General features: G+C 41.7%; 1 protein-coding gene across 2 annotated transcripts in view; it reads left to right on the forward strand.

Annotated features, from left to right (window-relative positions):
- Nucleotides 1-18,745, forward strand: part of ANKRD33B (ankyrin repeat domain 33B) — a 50,099-nt gene extending 31,354 nt beyond the window's left edge. For both annotated transcript variants that reach the window (XM_074899515.1, XM_074899513.1), the window contains exons 2-4: nt 3,183-3,312; nt 9,130-9,270; nt 15,599-18,745. In XM_074899515.1, coding sequence (XP_074755616.1) covers nt 3,183-3,312; nt 9,130-9,270; nt 15,599-16,449 — 1,122 coding nt within the window. In that variant the 3' untranslated portion in view covers nt 16,450-18,745. The remainder of the gene's footprint in view (nt 1-3,182; nt 3,313-9,129; nt 9,271-15,598) is intronic.
- Nucleotides 18,746-24,194: the final 5,449 nt, after the last annotated feature.

The following is a 24,194-nucleotide window of genomic DNA, read 5'->3' on the forward strand; positions in this document are numbered from 1 at the left end:
AGTAAGATTCAATTTGAAAAATATATAGATTTTTTTCCACTAATGCTGACCACTTCATAATTGCACCATGACCCTTCAAATGAGGAGCAGAATAATTGATGCCTTGGTAGAACACTAATGAGATAAAATGTCATCTCTTTTCTGAGAATAACCAGATTACTCAGGTTTAGAATTTTTAGCTAAAATTAATTTCTATTGCTTAATTTTTATCTTTTAAAAAACCAAGTGCACAGCTGTATTTTCCTGCAGACTGCTGTGATACATTTATCGATTGCTTCAAAAGGCAGTTTGTTGAAAGTAATTTTGTATAACTTATATTTATTAATTGAGATTGTTGAAAGAGTTTGTAATATATTACGGCTGTGCATAGTAGTATTTATTGGTGTATGAAGTTAAGGATTCCAGACTAATAACTCATGTTGCCATTGATTGATTATGCATCCTGGCTGATCTGCTTGTACTAACTTTCAGCAAGCAGAATACAGACAGGGCTAGAAATGGATGGAAAGAGGGGGAAAAAAAAAAAAAAAAAAAGAACAGAAAAAAAATCAACCTGAAACCACAAATTATCATGGTGTTCTTGAACCAGGATTTGGGAAGTAACCATTGAATCCAGGGGCTTATTGCAATTTTCATTCTAAAGATGCAGCCTCCTGCACCTCATTTCAATATCTGATGCACTTGGAAGAGTTATGCAAAGGAAAGCAGTCCCCCAGGAAGCTGTCTGTCTCACCCACCTCTCTGTGAAACATGTAACCGGTAACCGGTGAGGGTAACCAGAGAGCACTTGGATCAGCTTTACAGCCCTGGATGGTGCTGGGAACCATGAAGTGGTGAAGCGACTTGTTTTTATGTCCTCATGTAATTGCTCATTTTGCTTCTCAACCAGGGAGTGCTGGGCACGCTCCATCAAACACCAGGTTCTCACACTCTTATCTGACCCACTTCAGATTCATACAGCTGTCCATCAGAAATTATTTTCCATGCTACTGCATTATGTAATCCCTCAGAAAGCTCCTACTTTCCACTGCCTTTCCTTATCCTTAAGCAAGCAGTCTTTGATAGCATCTTTGGAAAATAAACTTCAGAAAATGTTATTCCTAAGTAATCCTTCTTGTTTGTAAACTCAGAATGGTGTACGAGGCTGATTGATTTTGAGATCATTTGTGTCTCATGTCTGCTGAAATCAGAATGCCAGTGAGTGTTAGATGCATTACATCCTATCTGATGGAAGTACTCACTAAAAGTAGGACAAAAGTCTCCAAAATACTGTAATGCAAAAGTCTCTTGCAAAAAAACAGCTAATGTTTGTTGTACAATCCCCTTTTTTTATTATCAAAAATTCTAGGTCTCCAAATTCTAGGTCTTCAAACTATTGTCTACTTAGTTTTCTGCTTTCATTACTAACTGGCATTTTACTGAATGAATGGGGGATGTTTTAAAGCTGCAGAGCTTTTGGAGTTGTAAAGACCTGTATCCTGAATATCAGGTGAAAAATGAAATTATTAAAGAACTTAAATAATGCTCAAGTCCCTACCAAGTGGACACTGACACAATTTTTTTTAAAGCTAAGAATGATTACCTTGTAGTAAAATTTGGATTAATCGAAACAACATCACCAGGAGAGTACACATGTTTTAGTGAATATTATTTCAGGTCATATACATGTATATGACTTTAAGCAGAATCCTCTGTATAATTTCAGTAGAATGGTTTGAAGTATATCAGGTTCTTCACAAGGAAATTGAGATGATCTTTATAAAGCAGTGATGGGTGTTGCTTCATACTGAGACCAATAGTAAATTGAGAATAAAAGATATCAAAAGATGTAATTGAGAAATACCCTACATAGCCTGTGAGCATCCCAAAGAGTTGGCATTGCCTCTGTATCTTAATGAAGCCGTTTGCCACCATAAACAGAAGGATTATCCAGAATAACAATGAAACAGGACACTGAAATATCAACTAACTAATTATAATCACAATAAATCAGAAGGCATCATTGTTGTCATTTGGCGAATGTTTCTGTCTCAGTAGTGTCTATGGGAAAAAGAAATAAAGAGAATGTTTAGGCAAGAGATGCTTAGAAAACTGATGGAGGAGTCAGGGCGGGCCGTTAAGTTTTCATAACTCAGTTCTCCTTCTTGCTAGTCTTCTGTGGTTATGAACTTGCAGCATGTCTGTGTGAGTGTGTTTTAGACAGGCAGGGTTACCAGCAAGGCTGAGATTTGTGTTTCTGCACTTATCTTTTCAAGTCAGATGCTGGTGTTGAGCTCAAGAAAACCGAGTCATGTGTTGGCAGTGAAGAGGGAGCACAGGGAACATTGATTTATCTGCACCTGCCCTCCTCTACACCCGTCAGCCCCATGCAGATGAACACCAGGCTGCCAGAGTAGTCCTGAAGACCAGAGATAATGGTTTTAATCCTAGTGGTCAAGTGAGCAGCCAGGATTAAGTATTGTAGTTCCATTTAATTAATGACAAGTGTGTTTTGCTGTATTTTAGGGAAGCTGTCAGTTTGCTGCTATGGAGTGAAACACTATCTGGATACCAAGTGGAGTTACAAGGTTTACCTCCTGGCTTGGCTTCCTCCTGGAAGTTTTACAGCTTCCAGCTGTTATAAAGCACATTAAGCAGGAACTCTAAAAGCAATTTTATTTTATTTATGACTATAAAAAAGGTTAGTTCTAATGGGAAACCCGAAGCATTTAAAGATAGCAACAGGCAGTCTGAACACAACTCCTGCCTACCACTTCCCCTTTAGAAAGTAAGGAGCTGTTTTTCAGAGAATTAATATTCAGATCAGGTCCAGTTCATCTTACCTGCTGGGTTCATTTTATTATGTAATAAAATCTGATTTATTCTCATTTGGATATAGAGTATATAGCCATATAAGCATAAGCCATTTATAAACAGTTACTTTCCAAGTAGCATAATATAATACCTACTCTCTTAGGTATTTCTGAGGAATACCAAATATTACTTGCCAAAGGGCAGAGATAAAAACCTGTGTTTCAGATCTGAACATTGTGCCTGAAGCTAATCACTAGTTGTGCTGATACCTTTTCAGTTCTTCAGTCGGAAAAAAAAAAAAAAAAAAAAAAAAGCAGCAGACTAGTATCCTTCCTCAGTGAACTTTTCTGAGTCTGGTAAACCTAACTCTCCTTATATTTTACTTACAGAATGGTCTTATTGTTGCCTGCTACCAAGGTTATGTGGATATTGTAATAGCCTTAGCACAATGCCCTCACCTTGATGTGAACTGGCAGGACAATGAAGGAAACACGGCTCTAATTACAGCTGCACAGGCAGGTAAGGCTCTTTGTTTCACTTCTTACATACAGGGTGTGTTGTGGCTATTATTTTTAGGATTTTTTCAAAGCCCTAAAAGAAATCAGTCTGCATAAAACAATCCTGGCCAAGTCCACTCCCAAGGAAGTTTGTCATGATTTTCTTTGAACTAATTAATCTACAGTAATATTTATCCAATGGATTAAGACAGAAAAAGCTATACATTTCTAGTAAGAAGCCAATAACTATTTTAACTTAAAAATAAAGAAAATCTTTCTCCAGATGTACAGTACTATACTGCTTTTGGCCTTTAAGCTTATTTTCCTATGTTTGCTCTGGCAAGCAACCAGTCAACATCGTGGTCATGTAATGTGCTGTATTAGTGCTGATAGCATCTCTTTTCTCATGCTTATTGCACCTACCTCAGTGGGTCTGTAGTAACTGCTGACTATAGGAAAATGTATCATCATTAAGAAATATCTTAGCTGCTAAGACATTCTTCAACCACTCCATAGTCTCAGCAGGATTCAGTGTGTTCCAATGCTGCTTTTATAACAGACCGATTATATTGACATCGACCATGTTAATCCGATGCAGACTGGAGTGAGAGCAGACTTTATGCCCAAATTTTCTTTTATCCCACCCAGCATGGTGATATTCAATGAACAAGTATAACAGATCACATAAATGTAAGGGATGCTCCCAAAAGAGTTACTAGTTTCAAGTGTACAGTTAAAAACAATCAATGGATTATTTCTGTTAAAACTGAAACACTGTGCTTTAACCTTTAGGGGAAGCTGTAGTTTCCTCTTACAAGTGTTAACAAAGTGCTAAAGTATGTAAATCAGGAAATATTTGACCAAGGAGGCCATCACTTTGTAGTCTAAAAGCTGTTCCAAGGGCTGCCTGGCTCTGCATCCATGGTTTTATTTGCATCTCTCAAGAGTGCTCCTCAAAGTCAGTGCCTTTACAAGGAAATGCATATCTGATCTTTGTTACCGTGTCTTCTCACTGAGGAAGAATATGGGATGTTTGAGGGAGTTCAAGGGACATAGTATTCCCTCACAGACCTTGTCTGGCTGGAGGACACAAATTTCCATCAAGCAGTGTCAGTGCACATTACAAGCCATGTCTAAAGATTGGATCAGTTTGACTTTGATGTTAATTTAGTAGTATTGCCACTAGGCATTTCCAGGTAATACCAAACTTTGCTTTGTGTTGTACCAAAAGGTGAACTCTTCTAAAGAAGGTGTGATAGGTCTTGAATAATGGAAGAAAGAATTGCAACCACAGTAGTCATGCTCATAGCAAAGTTATGAGTATAGTAGCTCTCCAAAAAAAGTGGAGAAGTCTCCAAAACTCCAACCTGCTTCTATTTATCTGCTCTAATATAAATTTGGACTATAAAAGGTTTAATACTGACTCCTTCCTGACCTTTACAACTCATGATAATGAGCTCAGAATTAATCCAGAGGGCTGTCATTGACTTGACACTCTCTGCCAGTACTTGCTATTGATCCCCAAAGCAACTGGAAATTACTGTAGTCAGCAGAAGCTTATACAAACTCCTAACAACTTGGATGTTTCCCCTGCCTGTGATAATCCTGAGCTGCAGTGTTGACACCAGTTATTTAATTCATTATCACAAGATACTGCTTTAGTGCTAATAGAGATTACTGCGAGGTTAACATTGCAACCAGAGGAGCTAGAGTGCAATAGATGCTGCTTAATTATTGCTGAATGTTAAGTAGTAACACTGAGTAGTGTATTATAAAGAACTGAAAGCACAGCTTATGCAAGCGTTCCCTTAGTGGAGGATTTATTTGTTTTGTTTTTAAGTTTTGGCCACGAAAATAATAATATTTTTGCAAAATAAATTACTCTGAGAGATCTCTGTTATTTATACCAAAAATACGGGTTTTTCTTGTGGAAAGTCTAACAGCAAACCCACATTATTTCAGTTAATTGTAAGGTGATATCAGAAGGTTTCAGAAAGTGCTGCCATTTTTGTTATGACCCACTGACCAGGAAGGCCATCGCGTATGGCCAGACCCTGAAGAGGATCTGGATGGGAAAGACACTGCAGTCCTGAGGTTATGTTCCTTGTGTTTCACAGGCTGCCTCTGTAACACGAGGAACAGATGCTAAGGGATATGACAGGGAGGCTTCTTTACTTTTGCTAGAGGAGTGTAAAATCCACACTTGCCTATGCTGTTTCATGACTGCCCAGACATGATGCTCAAATCTGAGCATTAGCTTGAATTAAATAGAATTATCTTAAAGGCCAGCTAGAGTCTCAGAAAGTAAGTGAATTCAGTTCCTCATATTGCTTTTGATAATTTAAGATTCTTATCCTTCAAAGAAAGTATCTAAAGATGAAGTTTTTTGCATGGGCTGACCTGAGAAAAAAGGTCTGGAGGGACCAGTAAAAAGCTGTACTTTCTTAACAGACTTATTAGTACAGAAACATAACCACAAACAAAGTGCTCTTCTTCGTGTGTAAATTTAAGGTTTGAAAGCTGGTCTGTTCACATGCTTTTCAGTATTTCTTACAGACATGGGATCCCTTCTCAAAGACAGTTCGCCTTCCAAAACTGTGAATCTGTGGCAGCCTGCAGCAGGTAGTGCCCAGAAGAGGGTGGTGATGCTGTTAAAGCAGAAGCAAAATCATTCAACAGCAGTACAGCAGCAGGACAACGCAGAAAAAATGGGGGATTGAATCAAACAAGAGACTGAAATAACAAGTTGGAAGGGAAGGAAGGGAAGGAAGGAAGGAAGGAAGGAAGGAAGGAAGGAAGGAAGGAAGGAAGGAAGGAAGGAAGGAAGGAAGGAAGGAAGGAAGGAAGGAAGGAAGGAAGGAAGGAAGGGAGGGAGGGAGGGAGGGAGGGAGGGAGGGAGGGAGGAAGGAAGGAAGGAAGGAAGGAAGGAAGGAAGGAAGGAAGGAAGGAAGGAAGGAAGGAAGGAAGGAAGGAAGGAAGGAGAGAGTAGTTTCAAAACAAGAGGAAAGGGAGGAAAATTACATTAACATTTTTTTTTTCCAGTTCTGCTGCTGATGAGGTGTATGGTAATTGGCATACACTGGTGTTTAGAGAGAGACATATTTGCTTATAAAGTATAGATGTTACAGGGTCCGGTTTGGGGTAAGACTGCAGAGCTAGGAGCACAAAATTGGAAGTTATCCCAGTTTCTGTTTATTGAGGGAGACATGAGAACACAAACACCGAAAGCAGCCAGAGGATAAAAGGTGCTGGGTGCCTTCAGTTCCATCCATCCATCAGAAAGCATTCACCACCTGTAGACCAAACACAGGCTTTTTGCAGGTACAATTTGAAATTGTGATGTTATATGACAGAGCATCTTCCTTACCATGCAGTTTATCCTTCTGCCTGTATTACATAGATTATTAGGTAATATTGTCATCATTATAGGCATTTCCTCTGTGGCAACAATTAAGTGAATTAAGCTATTACAGACATCTGTGCTGATCTCTAAATATGGTTCACAGGGCAAAGAAGTGTACCCTTAGCATGCCAGTTCTCACAGAAGATAGATCTGGCTTACAAAGAGCAAGAGCCTGATACGAATTCCGTATCTCCAAACTGGCTGAGGCCAGGCTAATTTATTTTAGAGCTGCATGCAGCTTTCATAGCAGATTTTAAATCATGGAAGGCTCACCTGGTTTACTATTTAGATACGCACTTCTAGTTCACCCAGACGCAGGAGAACTGAAGCAAACTTTATGGCCTTAAATCAAAAGCGTATGACAGGGTTTGAACAGAAACTTGGCAGCTCTGAGTTTTGCTTTGAATTTGATATCTGTTTGAACTAGAAATCTGAAGCAAACCTCAGAGGATAGAAGCTCCTGCAGATTAAAACTGAAGTGGTTTTCAGGAATCCCTTAGACACAAAACTTCTGAGAGTCACAAACCTCTTCATTTTCTTTGTTATTTTATTGCTGGTATTTTTTTCTGTCTCATTTGAGGTCATCTGTAGTTCCCTGGAGAGTTTTGGCTGAGCAAGGTCTTTCAGGATTGATTCTTAGGATCATCCAAGATTTGCAAAATGTCTCTTACTTGCAACTATACTTCTGGCAAAAGGAAGAACCTCTTTAGTAATGTAATAACTGCTGAAAAATCTTCCATTTTATTATTTCTCCTTGTTTCAGTTCCTGTCTCTGGTTTCTCTGATCAAAAAGCAGTTTCATCCGTTCCAAAACCATCATGAAGATGCACACTGTACATCAGTGAAACAGAGCATGTCCTGCAAAACAATTTGGGCATAAAGATTCTCCCAGTAGTAACTGATACCCTGCTAGGATTTGATCTTACGCCATAAAGTCAGTGAAGCTGAAGCCTCTGTATTGAGTAAGCACAACCAGGTGACTTGATCTTGCCCTGAACCCAGTTCACTTTTGCTTTGTTCAGTTTGTTGCGGTCTGCCGTATCTTTATATTTCATTTGCATCACCCTGCACAAAGTACAGGGAGCTCCTTATTTGGTTTTCTCTGACTCTGGCATTGCTAAGCTGATCTGCGCTATCTCTACATCTGCTCAGGTTTCAGGAGAGTGTCTAGTTACTCAGCAAGGTAACAGAGTCCAGCGAATTCTAGGAGATAAAGAGTAACACCTAGAAAACATCTTAAATTAATTGTTAAAGATTTTCTTAACTTGTTTTCCAAAGTGAATGCAGGACTATGTTGGTATAAAGCGACTGCTGATGAAATCTGCACCAGATGTGACACTATAGACTTTTTAAATTGTCCTGTATGAATTATAATCTGCTTCAGTAACATTTCTAGATGAATTTGAACGACATGCATCACCGAATATTCAGCTGGACTGTAGAGTGAGATGAGCGAATATTTTTACAGCGCCTAGTAATTAAATTGTGATTGTTGCAGCTGCCTGACAGACTGCATTATTTTATAAAGCATCAAAGCACCATAAAATGAATGACAAGTGAAGGGAAAACTGTTTTGAATGAGTCATAATGGCACTAGATATTCATCTTGTTCTGATAGTCCAGCTATAAAGACCTGATGTTTTAATTGGTCTTCTAACTATTTAGCCAGAGATGTCTTCAGCTACTCAGTATGCCCTTGCTGACACCAGTTATCCTAGCGTACAAGGCACATGAATAGCAACAACAGTTGCTTTTAGAAACAGAACTTAGAAGTCATTTATTTTACTACCAAAAATGAACATCAGCCCCATTTTTGTATTGCTGGAGAGTAGACAAGTGGCTTTATGCTGGTCAGATGGAAAAATAAAAATGTGGGATTCTACACAAAATATTCCTTTGTCTCGTATCAGGCCTGGCACGGTTCATGAGTACTATTGGCTGGGACTACCATGTGCCAGCACTTTTTAATGAAGCACCATGATTGTAAGGCTCAAATTTACCAGGGGAGGGAAAAAGCTGAACCACTGTGGTCAGTTCCCCCCAGGGATGGGCCTTCCTTCTGTAAGCTGTAGGATTTCCCTCTGCGGTGCTACTCACTGAGTCAAGAAACTGAGGCCCCTTGCAACCTCAGAGTGAACATCTGGTCTTCAGTAATTCCCTTACCTTAAACTGACTTTTCAGAATGGAGAGCAACTTGAGAGAAGGTGGGGACCCAGGTTTCCAGGCTCCTGTCTCAACACTTTGGTCACAAGTCAGTGTCACTTAACCCTAAGGCTGATGATTGAAATGAGCAGAAGAGGATACAAGGAAAAGAGATCTTATTAATTATCTGCATTTTTCCAGTTATTGACACCTGCAGGAGTACTTTTTGGTTTAACCTTGAGACAGCACCTTAACTCTGTGACATATTTTCTCTGCTTTTTCATTTCTTTTAAGGGCACATAACCATTACAAACTATTTGTTGAACTATTTTCCCGGGCTTGATATTGAGAAGAGGAATGTGTTTGGATACACAGCACTGATGAAATCTGCGATGCAGGGCCGAACTGAATGCGTGAAAGCCTTGATGTTGGCAGGTATGCAAAGTGCTTTGCTGTTTCATCATCGTCGAACTGTAAATACTAGACAGTCACATGCAAATACCAAGAAGAAAACTGGCTCTTGGGGTGTTTACTCTGAGAGGTGTCGTGCAGCTTTCCCTGGCAATGAGTGCCTTATCAAGGCAGTGAAGCCATGTACTCTGGTGCAGGAGCTCTCAGTTTGCATGTGGAAACTCATCCAGGAGCTCTCCAAGAGCTCTCAGAGTGAAATTCATAGTCTCCAGGAGAGTTAGGGCAGTGTGATCATCAAGATTTGTAGACAAGGAGTTAGTGAAGTTCATGACACAGCTGGGAAAGACACAGGTCTCTTGCTGCCAGCTCTGTGGGTGTGTGATGTGGTGGGACCATAGCCAGACCTCCACTTTTCCCTCCAGACGTGGCAGGTCCTGGGCCAAGGATTGGAGAGATTTGGGGGCTCTGGCTTCTGTCAGGAGAGTTGGGTGTAGGGTTCACATCACACAGGGGATATTGGTGGGAAATTTGGCGACATAGGGAATAACCTCTTTTTCTAGTTCCTCTACAGATCTGAGTTTGGTTTCCAGGTTTATGGGCAACTGGGCACCAGCAGGTCTGCATCTGCTGCAAGGAGGGAGTTGTGGCACAGGGCGTGAGCAGATCAGTCTCTGCCCACCTGCCTCTCTTCACATCTGAGACCAGGAAGTATGTTTTTTGCTGTTGGCTCTTGAGTGCTATTGAATTTCCAGGTGTATACATTGCGAGGTGAAGGTGTCCTGGAGAGGAAAATTGGAAGGGCAAGAGGCACTGGGGCAACAGCCTCTACAGGAGCAGTCCCATCATACAGCACCTTTTAGCCACAATGTAGTATGCTACCTCAGAATTTTATAGTGCCCGTTATAAATTATCACTTAAAATAAAACTTAAATTCCAAGACCTTATGACATGTCAAATTGACCTTACAGTGTCATGGGTTTCTATTATTATCACTGGACATGTGATGGAAGCTTGTTCTTTTTGTTTTGGTCACTAGGAGATATTTCACAATCTTTCCATCTTTGTAGATAACTCAGTCCTTTTTATTCTACTTACTGTACAAAAAGCATCGATACCAAAGCTCACTATGTGGTTGCTGCCTCTGGCATCTGAATAGCCACCTTTGCATTTTCATTATTCATAAGAAAACAGAATACTGGGGAGAACAAACCTTTAGCCAGCCAGAAAATGGCTTTGTTAGCCTTCTTATTGAGTTTACCTACAGAAAGTTGTATTGGCCTGTTTGTGCATCAGAATGAGGATACCATTGGCTAAAGAGGTGCAGAGTTAGTATAGTCTCAGTTTCTAAACTGCAGTTTATATACAGGTTTTGGTGAGTATTTTAAAGGTTCTCACATTTTCAGCTCAAAATAGGGGCCGCAAAAGAAGTGTGGCAAATTGCCTGCACCCATTTTAATACCAGATTATTTTTTAGCACTGTACAGTCTGGTACAGTCTATAGGGCATGAGGGAGCTGCTTATTTAGAATGGATTTAGATATAGTTTAGGACTTAAGGATACTGAGTAGCTGCTGATAATAAAGTACTAGTTTACTGAAAAAGGTGAAAGAAATTGTTATTGAAAGATTTGGTGAAAAAATCAATTTCACAAATAAACCAGCAAAATTTTATGTTAAAACATAAGAATTCATGGAAGTATAGGGGAAAAACACCCATAATCAGCTATGTGTCTTTAGAAAAAAGTTGATGTCAGGAGGTTTTTAAATCTAGTATCTGTTCAGTGGCTTGGGTAAGAACTCTACTGACAGGCACCTACTTATGGCAATGCAGGTCATCAGTAAAGGAAAATAACTCACCTTTCTAGCCACCTAAGATTGGATTTAACACAGTCAAATGGGAAGAGGTAATGGCAATGTGTGACAGATGGTTGGAGCTGGATTGTCAAAGTGAGTGCTCTTCCTGAAATTTGAGTTCCTGGAGGGTGGCCAAGGTCAATCACTACAAGATTAAGGCTCTCTGAGACACTTGGCCTTAATGTTGCTCTTTCAAAATGAGTCTTTGGAACATGTGAATTTGCTATTTGTGAGTGCACAGCAAGTAAGGGGGGAACCCAGTCGCTCATCGACAGTTTGTCACAGTCTGCTGCGCTGCCAGGACCGTGCTGCTGCCAGCATTCAGCAAGCGAGCCAGCCCGAGTGGGAGCACAGAAATGCCGGTTGTAACTCATGTGTCAAGCCCTGCTGTAATCTCCAGCGTAAACTCAGTGCTGCTTTAGTAAAGTCATTGGAGTGGTTGTGGAACTGGAGACTGGGCTTTAACTATGGCGTATAAAACAGGTTGGTAACAGATGCCTGAGCACTTTCACTCCATTTCTTTAAACTCAGGATGTCAGTTTTGCATCTCAAGGGACATTAAACCTTCTTAATCAAACAGGATTTTGATATCCCAAAGGGACATGTGTGTTCAAATTAGTTGTGCTGAAAATGATCTTCAGAATGACTTTTGTAGGAAAATCAAGGCAAGTGGCAAATGCAGTTTTCCTAAAAGAAAATTTGTAGGCTGTACTTACACTGAAATGACAATTAGTTCAATAAGACCGCTATCACATTTAAAAAGGGACATGGCTATTCATGTCTCTTCCAGATGAGGCATTCTGCTGAATGACGCTTGTTCTGACTTGTACAGAAAATCAATACCACTATAGTAAATCACACCTTGGAAGAGATTTTGTGTTGCAAGGTACAAAGTCAGCATTGATTTCTGTTGCAAGACCAGGATTTCAATACTCTGTAGTATTGTTTTATGAGATAAAGTTTCCAAAACACCTGGGGATGCATTTGTAAGGGAGCGGCGGGAGTGGGCTTCTCCTCAAAGGCAGGTGAGCCAAGGGTGACAGCAAGGCACACAGCGGCCCTAGCCTCATCAACAAAAGGCACTCCCTGAAGAAATGGAGCAGGGCTGGTGACAATAAACAGGATCAGCCACTATTGCAGTGATTGCCAGGCAAGTCCGTGGTGACAAGGCAAGTCCATAGAGACAAAGTACTTCTGAAAGTCAAAAGAAGGACTTAAGTCTGTGGGTCAGGGTTCAGATCAGCAACACACATGGCCAGGAACAGGCATAGCTGCAACAGCTCAGGCAAGGATCACAGCTGAGTGTCTGAGCTTCAGTGCAGCCCCCGAGCAAAGGCAGGGAGCCCCCGGCGAGAGCTTTCTCACACAGCTTTTTGCACAACTCTGATCCAAGGTCTCATAGCTGCACCGTATCAGAGCTGTCATGACTTTTCCTTGAAGATAATGGTAAGCAGCTGTCTATACCTCTTGCTTGTTTACAGGCAGAGTGTTCATTAAAATTTGTATTTGGAGACAATTTCTTTAGCTGCTGTTGTTCCTGTGGTAAATCCTTGCCTGTTAGGTGTACAAGAAGGAAGCAACTTCCATGTAGTGTGCCATGTTCCCCATCAGCTCTAGTGGGAAGGAGTGAAGACCAAGGCAAGTGTTAAGGAGACAGGACAAGAGGCTAGCCTGAGATGGTAGAGATTCAGGGGTGGGAAGTTTGGGTAGGATGGTTCAGAAACAGGCTAGTGGAGGAGGAGGATATGTCTTTGTATGTCTTTGTTCCTCCCCTCACTGGTTCGTCTGTAACTTCTGCAGTCATGAATTTTGTCAAGCCCTGCTGCCTTTGAGATCTCACAATCCTTTCTCCAGTGTACAGCTAACGAACTCTGGTTTGATTAACACTCCCTCCTCTGCCTCCTCTCTGCCTTCCAGTCTGGGCCCTATGCTTGACTCCCTGCAATGCCCTTGTGCTTTTTCTCTGAGTGGTCCTTTCTGTCACTTAAATTACACTTGAACTTAAACCAGCTCCTTGCTTAAGGTGTCTCCATCCACATTCACTCTTGGTTCGTGTCTCTAACATCCTCTTTTAGGGTTTTTCTCAGAGACTTAGGAATCAATTGATATTTAATAGAATTAAAAATGAGCTTTTGATCACTTTCCCCATGCTCTCCTTTTTCTTCTGTTTTTCTGTAATGACAAAATATCCTTTGTGGGGAAGGTTATACTGGACCCATTGCAAACTAGTTCCTGGTAACCATTCCTTATATCTATCTAGTCCCCCTTATCCTTGTTTGAAATGCTGTCACCAAGATAAGCCACCCTAAAAAAAAAAATATTGTGGTATTTCTCTGGCCTTTTCCTTGGGTCTCAGTCTCTGAACATCTCCCTCTTCCAAAGCAATGGGACAGAATCTCTGTTCTTTTGTGACAAGATCTGTGTAGGTCAGGTTTGTGTTGGCTGTTTGAAAATGGTACTTCAGCTGATAGAGAAGCACTTCAAGAAGTCAAATGTTGTAGCCCATTTATATCCCAGCTTGAAACTCTTCCAGGAAGCCCAGAAATTATCTACAGGGCCAGTGATACGTGTAAACCACAACTGAATTTTAAAGAGTTCAGTTATGTTGAAAGCAGCTGGGCAAAATGCCCATGCCTGTCCCAGGGAATATCCTGCAGAGCTGCTGAACAAAGTCTGCATTCTGGAGCACGCAAAGCTTCCTCTGAGATCAGTCAAAGTTTAAAGGCAGAATCTAAACCAAAGGATTTGCATCTTAAGAACGTTACTGCCTTAAACCAGAGAGTATTCACTCATTCTCCTACCAATTTAGTTCATTTACCCACATACTCTAAAACATCAAGATGTGTGTGCCCAGGTGGTATGTCCAGGATCACTTGGGTGTGATGAAGAGGATATGATCCTGGCTGTTAAGTCCTTGACAGGTCTCCGAAGTTCTTTTTGATTGCTGACACTGAACTAGTTTTTGTACCAATCTTTTGTAGCCTTTAGCATTCACTAGGTGTAATGTGTTGGGCTGTCATGACAGTGTCTTGCTAACTTCAGCTTCCAAAGCCACTTGTTGCTGCTCATTGTTCTGCAGCAGTTCTTCCAAAGGTGTACTCTGTATTGAGCTTCTTATTTCCTTTACAGAGCTCTTCTGTGTGAGCAGAACTAGGCACATGCCATCCTCACTGACAAATGCCCACACTCCCACTCTAATACCAGAACTGAGAGGACTTCCCTGCAATTTTCTGGTTGCCAGGGAATGTGGCAACATTGGATATAGTACTACAGAAGTTGTAAAGGCCAAGTGGAGCAGACTAGGATGCTTGCTCCTCCTGTTACTTTTCTATCCTCTCTTCAGACAGCCAGGTGCCCTGGAGGAGAAGAGTGTAATCCCACTTGAAGGTAAAAGAGTGAAGAACAAGAGCAGAAGCCCATGTGAGGGAGCTTATAGGAACATGGAGAGATCAAAAGGAAGGCAAAGCTGGAAAAGGATGCAGAAATATATAAGAAAGAATAGTGATGGGAACAGACATCAGAACTGGATGGATAAAGATCATAAACTGGGAATGGGGGGAGGAAAGGTCAAAAGATAATAACGACTAGAAATTATTTCCTCACAGGACCTAACACTGTACTTTAAATGTCTAAGCCTCTACTGTCTAGCATGCGTCCCAGTCGCCTCTTATGGCTGGTCCACTTGGCAATAATAACATAGTTTTGCTAACAGTTACTTCATTTCCTCAGGGGTGGAAATCTAAGGCAGGTGAGAACAGCTGTTCTGGGCTCAGACTGAAGTTCCGTCTTGCCCATTATCCACTCTCTGACATGTATGGAAACTTTCGTTGTATTTGATCACTCTTGTCACCATCCTCTCAACTTCGCTTAATTCTACAGTGTCCTGTAGAGTTTAGAGAACCTGAATTGTACACCTGGTATTTTCTCTATTATTTTCCTTTTTTTTCTTTTTCTGATTTTTTCTCTATTTTTTAAAATGCTTTTCAATAAATTACTTGTATTTTATTTGTTATTTTCACCCCTAGTAAGCACTGAGTTGATATTTTCATGTAACTTGTGATCATTAGCCCAAGATCTGTCTTCTGAGTGGCAGCAATCAGTGCAAAACACATTATTCGGTATGGGAAGGATTTTTGTGTACACCTTTCTTTCAGCATTTATCATTCTTTTCTTGTGAGCTTGAGTGAATGAATTTTAAAATGGCAGACAACACTCAATGCAGCTGACATTCATTATTTGAATTTGAATATTTCAAAGTCATTTTTTGCATTGTTTGAAGAGAATTTCATATATATAACCTTAGTTTCTTTTTTTCTTTAATAAACCAGGAGTTCAGAAAGTCAGGAATCTGATCTCTATTGCATGTTCATTTTGACACAAATATTATTGTGTGTCATATGACTTTTTTTTTCAGGAAGCTGCCTGATTCAGCTCGGATCCTAGCAACAAATGTGTGGGAAGTTTCATTAAGTAACACTAATTGTTTTTGTTTTCTTTGAGGGGCAAATGTTCATGCGACTGACCCAAGTCGTGGACTGACTTCACGGGAATGGGCTTGTTACACAGGAAGATCAGAATCTGCCTTCATCATGCGAAAGCTGATGGACAAGCCATGCCCGGAACAGTTTTGTGAAGAATTTAAACCAGAATGGCCAAAGATGAAAGAACTTCTTGCCAAGGCTGCAGAGCCAAAAAGCTGTTTGCAGAGGATTTCTGAGTGCATGAGGGCAGCTGTCTCCTTCCAATGTTTCTACGGCCCAGAAGAAGATGGGGTCCTCGACCACATGGTGAAGGTGACAACAAGTTTGAGCAGTCCTTTCATTGCTCTGTCATGCCGGACTGTGTGCCCAGGCAGCCCGCCTTCTGTGGGGAAACGCAGACTGGCTGTGCAAGAAATCCTTAGGAAGCAGAGAGCTGAGGAGATCCGATCTCAGGACAAAGATCACTTTAGCAGCTATGAGAAGCTATTTCAGAACTCCAAAGTCACAGTGATCTCCAAGAAAAAGGACCGGCGAGCCAGCCTGCAGCCCATCAGCCTGACAGTCTCCCAGGTGAACCCCGTAACCACAAGGAAAGCAAGCCTCCTGCCCCTCCACCTGCTTAGACGGAGCAGTGTCAGGCCAGGATTTGTCATCCCCAAAGTCCGGATCACCAAGGCTCCTCCACCCACCTTCCAGCCAGAAAAGGTGAGAAGGAGGAGCAGTGCAAAGGATGATCCCTATTTGCAGATTCCTAAATGGAGATACAAGGAGCTAAAAGAGGAGCGGAAGAAGGCAGAGGAACAGGAGAAGAAAAGAGCAGAAGAGGCTCAAAAGCAGAGGCAGGTGTCTCCTGCCAGATGCAGGACCTGATTTAAAGGCAGTTGCGTAGAAGGTTTAAGAGCCATTAGTCTTGTTATCTGAGCAAGATAACAGGCTGAATGCCTTTGTGCATGCCACTGCTCACAGAGCTGAAATACTGAATAATGGCCTTTAAGGTGCAGAAACAGGGCAAGGGCTATGCCACAGTGTGTCTCATGGTGGAGCAGGAAGGTATTTTGAGGTGGAGACATACTAAGTTTATCTGTCTGCTGTTGATAGGAAGTTTTAAGTGGTGCAGTCCTTTTGTGGTTTCCTTTGTTTTCCAGTTCCAGGTGAATGACTGAGAAACAGCTTGAAAAACAACATGTGTGTGAAAGGATCATATTTTGTGTTTGTTCATTTTGTCATGGACAAAATTAAGGAGTCGTGCTTTTGACACTAGACATTCCTCCCTCTCCTTGCTTAAGTAGATGTATTGCAAGGTTTTATAGTAATAATGACAAGTTTAAAATATACCACAGTGTTGGTGAGCAGTGAAAATCCAGGTCTACAATCGTTTTGAATATACTAAGCACTTTAATTCCAGTAATCAAAGTTTAAGACAGGATAGGTATTAAACTGTACAGCTCTATACAGTCTGTATGGATGCAGTTTTTAATGCTATTGTTTGTTCTGTTGAATAGAAAAAAGGGCCGCGTATGAAATGTTTCTGTAGTTGAGGTACTCATGTCCTCTGCAACCAAAAAAACCCATAAACCATGATTTCTTTGAAGCAACAGAGAAGCTGAGATAATTTTTGAATGCCACTGTCATCCAAGATTTGCCTCCCCCATTAAGTTTCTCTGTATTCTCTATCTGTTGTCTCCTCTTTAGTCTCAGGGAATTTTTTTGTTATTGCATTTAACTGTGAAATAAGGGAGATGGTGAGCCACAGGTGGGCTTCTTTTAGGTTGATATTTATGTTCCTCTTAAAAAAAACCACCAGGTTTATTGTGAGCCTTTCCATATTATAGCCAGGCCAGGAAAATTACGCAGCTTCTAGAAACTGAAGCAGTTTTTCCAGGTTTTTACGTCCAGTTGTATGCTATGAACATCCAGTCAGAGATGCAATACCAGGCAGCTTGACCACTAACATTTGGAAACCATGGCCAGATGTCATTGTAAGCTTTGATAGTACACCCCTGGGTGTCTGGAGAGAGCTATACCTCACCCCTCTGTCTCAACACTGGGGAAACCTTCCCTAGTGTAGGAATGCATCTCAGAGTGGCAGTTCCCACAGGTTGCTGCAGGTTAAGATTAAGGCCTTACTTGGTTTTACCAGCAGTCAGTCTGAATGGCATGCCAAACCCTGGCTGTAAACCTGCTGCTTGCTGAAGAAAGACCACATTCATGAAAGCAGAGGTCAAACACAAACAGCAGGTCATCCAGCACATGCTCAGGCTATGTTTTTGCTCAGGTTTTGCTCCCGTTTTCGAAATGAAATGTGCTGCGGTGTGTCCTCCTGATGGTGTTGCTCTGCTGGAGCCTGGGCAGACCTCAGCTGCTGCTGTCACCAGCTTCTCCCTTCAATTAAAGAGAGGGAAAACTTTTCCGTCCTTTACTCCCACAGCACAAAGGCTGGCTGCAGTCTCACTGAACTTGTAATGAAACTGTGCACGTCACAGGAGAAATAAATTCAGCTGATGATTGAAAACTAGTGCCCAGATTGGTATTGCTAGCTAGAGTCTGCGGGGTCAGGGCTTGACAGAGGTTATGGCAGACGTGTGAAACAAGGATTTTTCCGCACAGCTGGTTCTTTGTATCTCTTGCTGGAGGAGCTGTGCTGGCTAGACTGCACTGCCAGGTCAGAGTTGGAGGAATACACACCCTGCTAATAAACCTCCCCAGCTCTGGGAATATAAAGAGGATTTTAGTCTGCAGGCGCATCAGTGCTGTGCAAGGCACAGGCACTAATTTTGTAATGGCTTTGGTGTGACCAGAATATAAGCTGAATTTATTTCTTTGGAGAGTAGGAAGACAATCTTTTAGCTGTCTGTGGCAAAGACATCAGGATGGATTTTGAATTGGTACTCTGAATTGCATGGTTTAACTATTAATTTTTGTTTACTGCCAACCCAGCGTACTGAAGATTTAGCATTCAGATTCAGTATCTGAAAAGCAACCTGTGCTGCAGGTGAACACTTGAATTTGCACTCTTGGCATCACTTGCAGGAGACATGCAATTGACAGGTGCTCTCAGGGATTAACATACAGGATGTTATAATTAGGGGCTGAAAATGAAGCCTGTTTTCTAACCCTTTGTACTTTACTGTGTATATGTGTATAAACATGATATTTCCATTAAAAGAGGCACAAGCTGTTAAACTTACTTGGCGACCTTATTCTTCAGAGTGGTTTGGAGATGCTGCCTTTCACTTTTCAGTAGATCAAAAAGCCCACCCATTTACACCAATGGACTAATCAGCACCATCTGAAAGCAATTTGGTTTCCCTGGAAGGAGCTATTGTGGGTTAACTTCAACTCCTTGTGAATTTTTCCTTAGGAGTAAAAGAAAACCACTGCATTTGTCCCAACTTCGGGCTTTGGCTGGCCATCTCGGTGGAGAGAGAAGCCGTTGCTTTGATGACCTGCGGCCACATTGCTCTGCTGCAAGCAGAGTCCCCCGGCATCCCTACGGACGGTGTGGCTCCATTTTGTGCATTTGTGTAAAGCTTGCACTTGCTAGGTTGGGAAGTACAGGCACAGGTCTCTGCCTCCTCGTTGCCTTCCTCCCCTGCTGCCTCACTGCCCTTCCAGCCATCTTACTCCTCTTCATCACCATCCTTACGCAAAGTGCTGTGCGGCTTGCTTGCTTTTTTTATTGTCTGTCTGAGAGTCTGAAGGTTACAGTGGGCAAAGCTCCTGCAAAACACGCTTCTAGAAACCTGTGGCAAATGGACCATAGCAGGGGAGGAGGCACTTCTCCAGCCATCTATCCCCCTTGAGCTGTTGCCACTGAGGAGGATTTGATTTCTGTTGGATTTCAGCACAAATAGAGTGGTTTGGTTTGTGTTTTGTTTTTGTTTTTGTTTTTTTTTTTTCCAAGAGGCCCATAACTATGAAATACCAAGTGATATCAGCTATACTTCAGATCACTCTTGGTCACTCAAGCAGGACAGTTTACCTCCTAAAAAAAAGCACATGAACCCTTGGCCGCTCCTGCTGGCAGCTGGAGCCCCTGAGGGAAGGCAGAGGTGCTGCTGCAGGAGGATGCTCCCACAGAGGGGAAGGGGACACTGATTCCTAGGGTGGAGGAAGGTTTTCTACCTGCCTTTGATGCCAGGCTGCAGTCTGGCACGTTAGTGGGAATGATACTTCTGAGCGTTGCAAGTGAAACGAGCACAGGCTGTGTCTGCCTTCATGGCCATTGCTTGTCTCAGTGCACTGCGAGCTTTGGCATGACAGTCAGCCTCTTGCCATCTGATGCTCACTCACTGGGAAGCACCCAGCCTGATGGGCTGACTTACTTTTGCACTAAACAACAGGGATTTAATATAGTCACAGTGGAAAGTGAAATCCCAAACACTTCCTGATGTTCTTTAGAATCATACTGTGCTCTTGTCTCTGGAGAGCAATGGTGTTGCAAGGAAGAGACCACCAACCCCATGGAAGGTTTTTCAGGCAGGAATGCAGAACTACATGTAATTGGCTCCTTGTGCAACTATGTGTTATTCATTTGGGGCTTTTTATGCCAATGAAAATTGTTCCTTAAGCCTTGAGAAAAATCCTCACTAGGCCTCTTCATTGAATGCCTTTTTCTTAATAGTCCTGAATGCTCATGCAGTCCCGCTAAGGGACAAATACTGGAGCAGCTGGTAAAAAACCACATTGAATAGAAAAATGCCATACAGATACACAGCATTCTTTGAGGGTATTTCTTTTTTAAACATCTACATCTCAGCAGGAAACTTCCAAAAGATGTGACTGAAAATAGGACCCAATATGCAGGATTTGCAGATGGTCTGAACTGAAGCCTTCTCTTCTTTTATGTAATTCATGTGATGCAGCCTGGTTTTGCTAGGTCTGCTCATCGTGCCTCACAACTTAACACTCCACAGTTTGGTTAGATACCTGGAGGCCGAAGGTGGGCAACAAGCTGGAAAGGGCAGTTGTGTCCCTCCCTCCTGTCCATGCACTCCTACTTGCTCCCAACAAACACGGCATTTTGCTGGATTTGTATTCCACCAATTTAATAAGATAGACAAAACTGCTGGAGCCAGTGCAGGGGAGCAGGGAAGGGAAGGAGTGAGACAGTGTCGCTCAGAGCCAGCAAGCTGCTGGGTGGCTCAAGCAGTGCTCCAGGCTGTGCCCAAAACAGCAAGGAAGAGCTCCCCAGCACAAGTTAGGCAGCTCCAGAAAACATCTAGCTGTGTGACACTCAGAGGTGACACCCTTGTACAAGTATTTGTATCTCATCTGAACCTCAAGGAAAGGGGCTTGAACTGGTTTGCAGATGGTCAGGAAAATTACAGCCCCCCCTTCCCCCCTCATCCTTTGCGCCCTCTTTGGAAAGATTAAACAAGCACCAGCACCAGAGCTGCTGAGTGACTTCAGCCATAAAGTAGGGCAGAAAGATTTGTAAGAAATGGGAATTATCCTCACATTTTTATTCCTTTTAAATTATCACAGGTGAAATTACAAATCCATATGGTCATTTGTTTCATTTAAAAAGCTTCTCCATTACTTAGATAATTACTCACCCAGAGAGTGTATTCAGCAGAGAGAGCAGCTGAGCAGCCAGCCTGCCATCTTCTCGAGGCAAGCGAAAACTAGACTGACAGTTCGGCCGATTCTCCATATAATAAATTTTGCAAATAAATCTTTGAATTCCAAGTCACTGAAAACTGCTGAACTCATGCTATCAGAGATAACAGTGGGCAGAGAAAATCCCTGGAAGAGTGAACAAGAGGTAATGGAGGCAGCAAGGGGAAAAGAAAATACGCAAATGTCTATGGCATGTCTTTGAAGTAAAACCAAGTTGGCTTTTTGACCCAATTTTTTCTGACTATTGTGTTGACAAGAGTTAAAAGCAGCCACAAAGGCTTGCTCTGATCTGCTAAGGAATATATTATTTCAAAAGAAAGTGATTCAATATAAGCTTCCTTCAGTGTCTCCTCCATTTTTGGCAAATTACCTTGTATTCAGGGTGTGCAAAGTTGTGCAAAAATGGTTGCTCAAACTGACTTGGAAATCCAGTTTCCCAGCATTCTCTTTTGAAGATTTTTTATCCAGCAGTGACTTTGGACAGAGTTATAAAAGACTTGACCTGAGGTGGGGGAAAATGCCTTCAACAGCATCTTGAAAATAAGGAAGTCAGATAAATCTGTCACCCAGCAGGCTGGTCACCAGAGACCCTGTCTAGACGGTAGAGCAACCCATCTACCAACGTGAGTTAAGACAAACACAAAATCAAAATAATAACCCATAACAGGGAGCATCACTTAGGTCCTTCCCCGTGTACCTGTGCTAAATATGTTCAAGATGCCAAGGCCTGCCCTTTGGAGAAATAATGCTGGCCGGAGGAGTTGAAGACCATTTCTAGGGTTGTAAAAACAAACTAGGGCTTCAAATATGCTCTGAGGCAAAGGCTTTCTCAGAAATAAAACTTTTCATCTGTATAAGTAACTCACATAGGGATAGTCCTGTATCAGCTCTGTTCAACTGGATTCCCCGCAGGAGCTGTAAAGGTTGTCTATCTGATGATCCTGGACACTCTTTCTCTGGGGTGTCCCCCAAGACCAAATGAAAAAGAAAAGAAAGAAAAGTGCTCATCATCCCCAGGTACCATGCTTCTCATACCACCTTCTCTGCTTGCAGAAGGTCCAGGGAGAATTATTTCCAGGGAAAGATAGTTTGGGAAGTCCACCAAGGAACAAGATAGGGAAATTGTATTCGGAGATGTGTTTGAAGTGTTTCTGACCACAACTCTCGGGTTATCCAAGTAAGCAAAAAATACATTCATAAATACCTCTAAAGGTATTACAGGCTGTCACAGTATTACAAAGGAGGCCTGGAGAATGCCACATGGCAAATGAGAAGGGCCAGCTCATTTTGCTTTGGAGAACAGGAATTTTCTTCTGCCTGGAGAATTCCTATGCACAGCTAAATATAGCGGTTAAGGATAAATGCTCATAAACTTTTTTGTTTTGGCTGTGGAAGCTGCTGACCACTGAGAAGCATAAATGATGTCAGCTAGAGCCATGCTTAGACCAAGATGTGTTTGATAATGCTAAATACACTGAATAAGGACATCCCAAAATTGGCAAACTGGATGCCCCAAATCAGTTCCCTACCTATAAAATACCTATATAACTAAGATATATTAATTATACACAATATTAAATTAAACCATACCTATAAAAGTACCTATTGGTAACATAGTCATACATATATGTCATTCATCTATGAAGTACTTGCTATGTATATATAACATCTCTATATATTCAGATATGTTTAGAAATTTATAAAATATATAAATATAAAAAGTTCCTCACCTCCCAGTGATAATATGAAGCACTCAAATATGTTAATGATGACCATCTCTAAGAAAGCCTGCGTTAAATAATTGTTCTGTAAGAGGAACAAATCATTCAGGGTATAATATGGAGGCTACAAAGAGAAAACAGACCAGCTGCCTTTTCACTGAACACTGTGGAGTGCTTGCATGGGAAGAGGCCCGGGCTTCTGTGAAAAATCGTACTTCATTGCATAATTAAAGTTATTATGCATATTAATTTTGCCTAGTCAGGTTAAATTTGGCACTTCTCTTGGCACATTTGAATTTACAATGTTCATAGCATTCTTTTATGTCTCTAAAACTGCAGAGGTTTGTGGATAATTAGTGGGCCAAATGCTGATGTTTCAGTCCAGTCTCAGGAAAACAGAAGCGGTTGTAAAAACGGGTTTCAGGTGGTTCCTTTTCCCCTTCCTGTTGTAGCAGCTTCCCACATGCATGACAGTTTGCTATTTTGCCCAAGACCTTCCTCCTTCCCATCAAAACCAAACAAAACTGTCAAGAGCAGATGTGCAAAATCCATGCTCGCAGGCACCATCCTGCACCATCCTGGATGCATTCTGTGATCTCTCATAAAGCACCGATCCAACAGTGAGCTCCTGTAAATGTGGATCAAGAAAGGAGCACAGGAATTGCTCCATTATCTCTGCTCCATGTGTGTGCACGCACGTGTGCATGCTTATAGTGTTTTTACTTTTGGTGCCATAGTGACTGAAATCTGCTCAGGGCAGTGAGTCTGAGTCTCTATATGCAGCCTTCCAGCGTCAAATGTGATATTTACTTTCCAACTGCATCTGGCAGCGGGAGCTAAGGTATCCTTGTGCTTGCTGCCATTATACAAAGCCAGGTTCTTCCAGAAGCTGGTACCATGGGGATGCTCTGCCATTATTGTGTGACAGTGTTAATGTGACACAAATCAATAACCAATGCCGTTAAGTAATGGCCCCACTAGAAGTTCTGTTCCAAAACAAGGTGAAATAGTGTTTCAAAAGAATATAGGAGGGTAGTTGTATTGAAAGCAGACATGCTGTATTATTGGCTTGGCTGCTTTCCCAGAGAGGTGTAGTGGGATAGTTGTCACTCAGGATTTATCCAGTTTCCATGCAAGGGATATGTGGTCTTTGACCACCTGGTATCCTCTTCCAAAAACTGCAGTCGCAGCCTCCTGAAGTGTGTAGTTATAAATAACATTTGTCTGGTGAGCAATAGAACTGAACAGACCAGTCAAATTATTTTTGCTTTG

The sequence above is a fragment of the Athene noctua genome, chromosome 2 (assembly GCF_965140245.1).
Source record: "Athene noctua chromosome 2, bAthNoc1.hap1.1, whole genome shotgun sequence".
Taxonomy (NCBI): domain Eukaryota; kingdom Metazoa; phylum Chordata; class Aves; order Strigiformes; family Strigidae; genus Athene; species Athene noctua.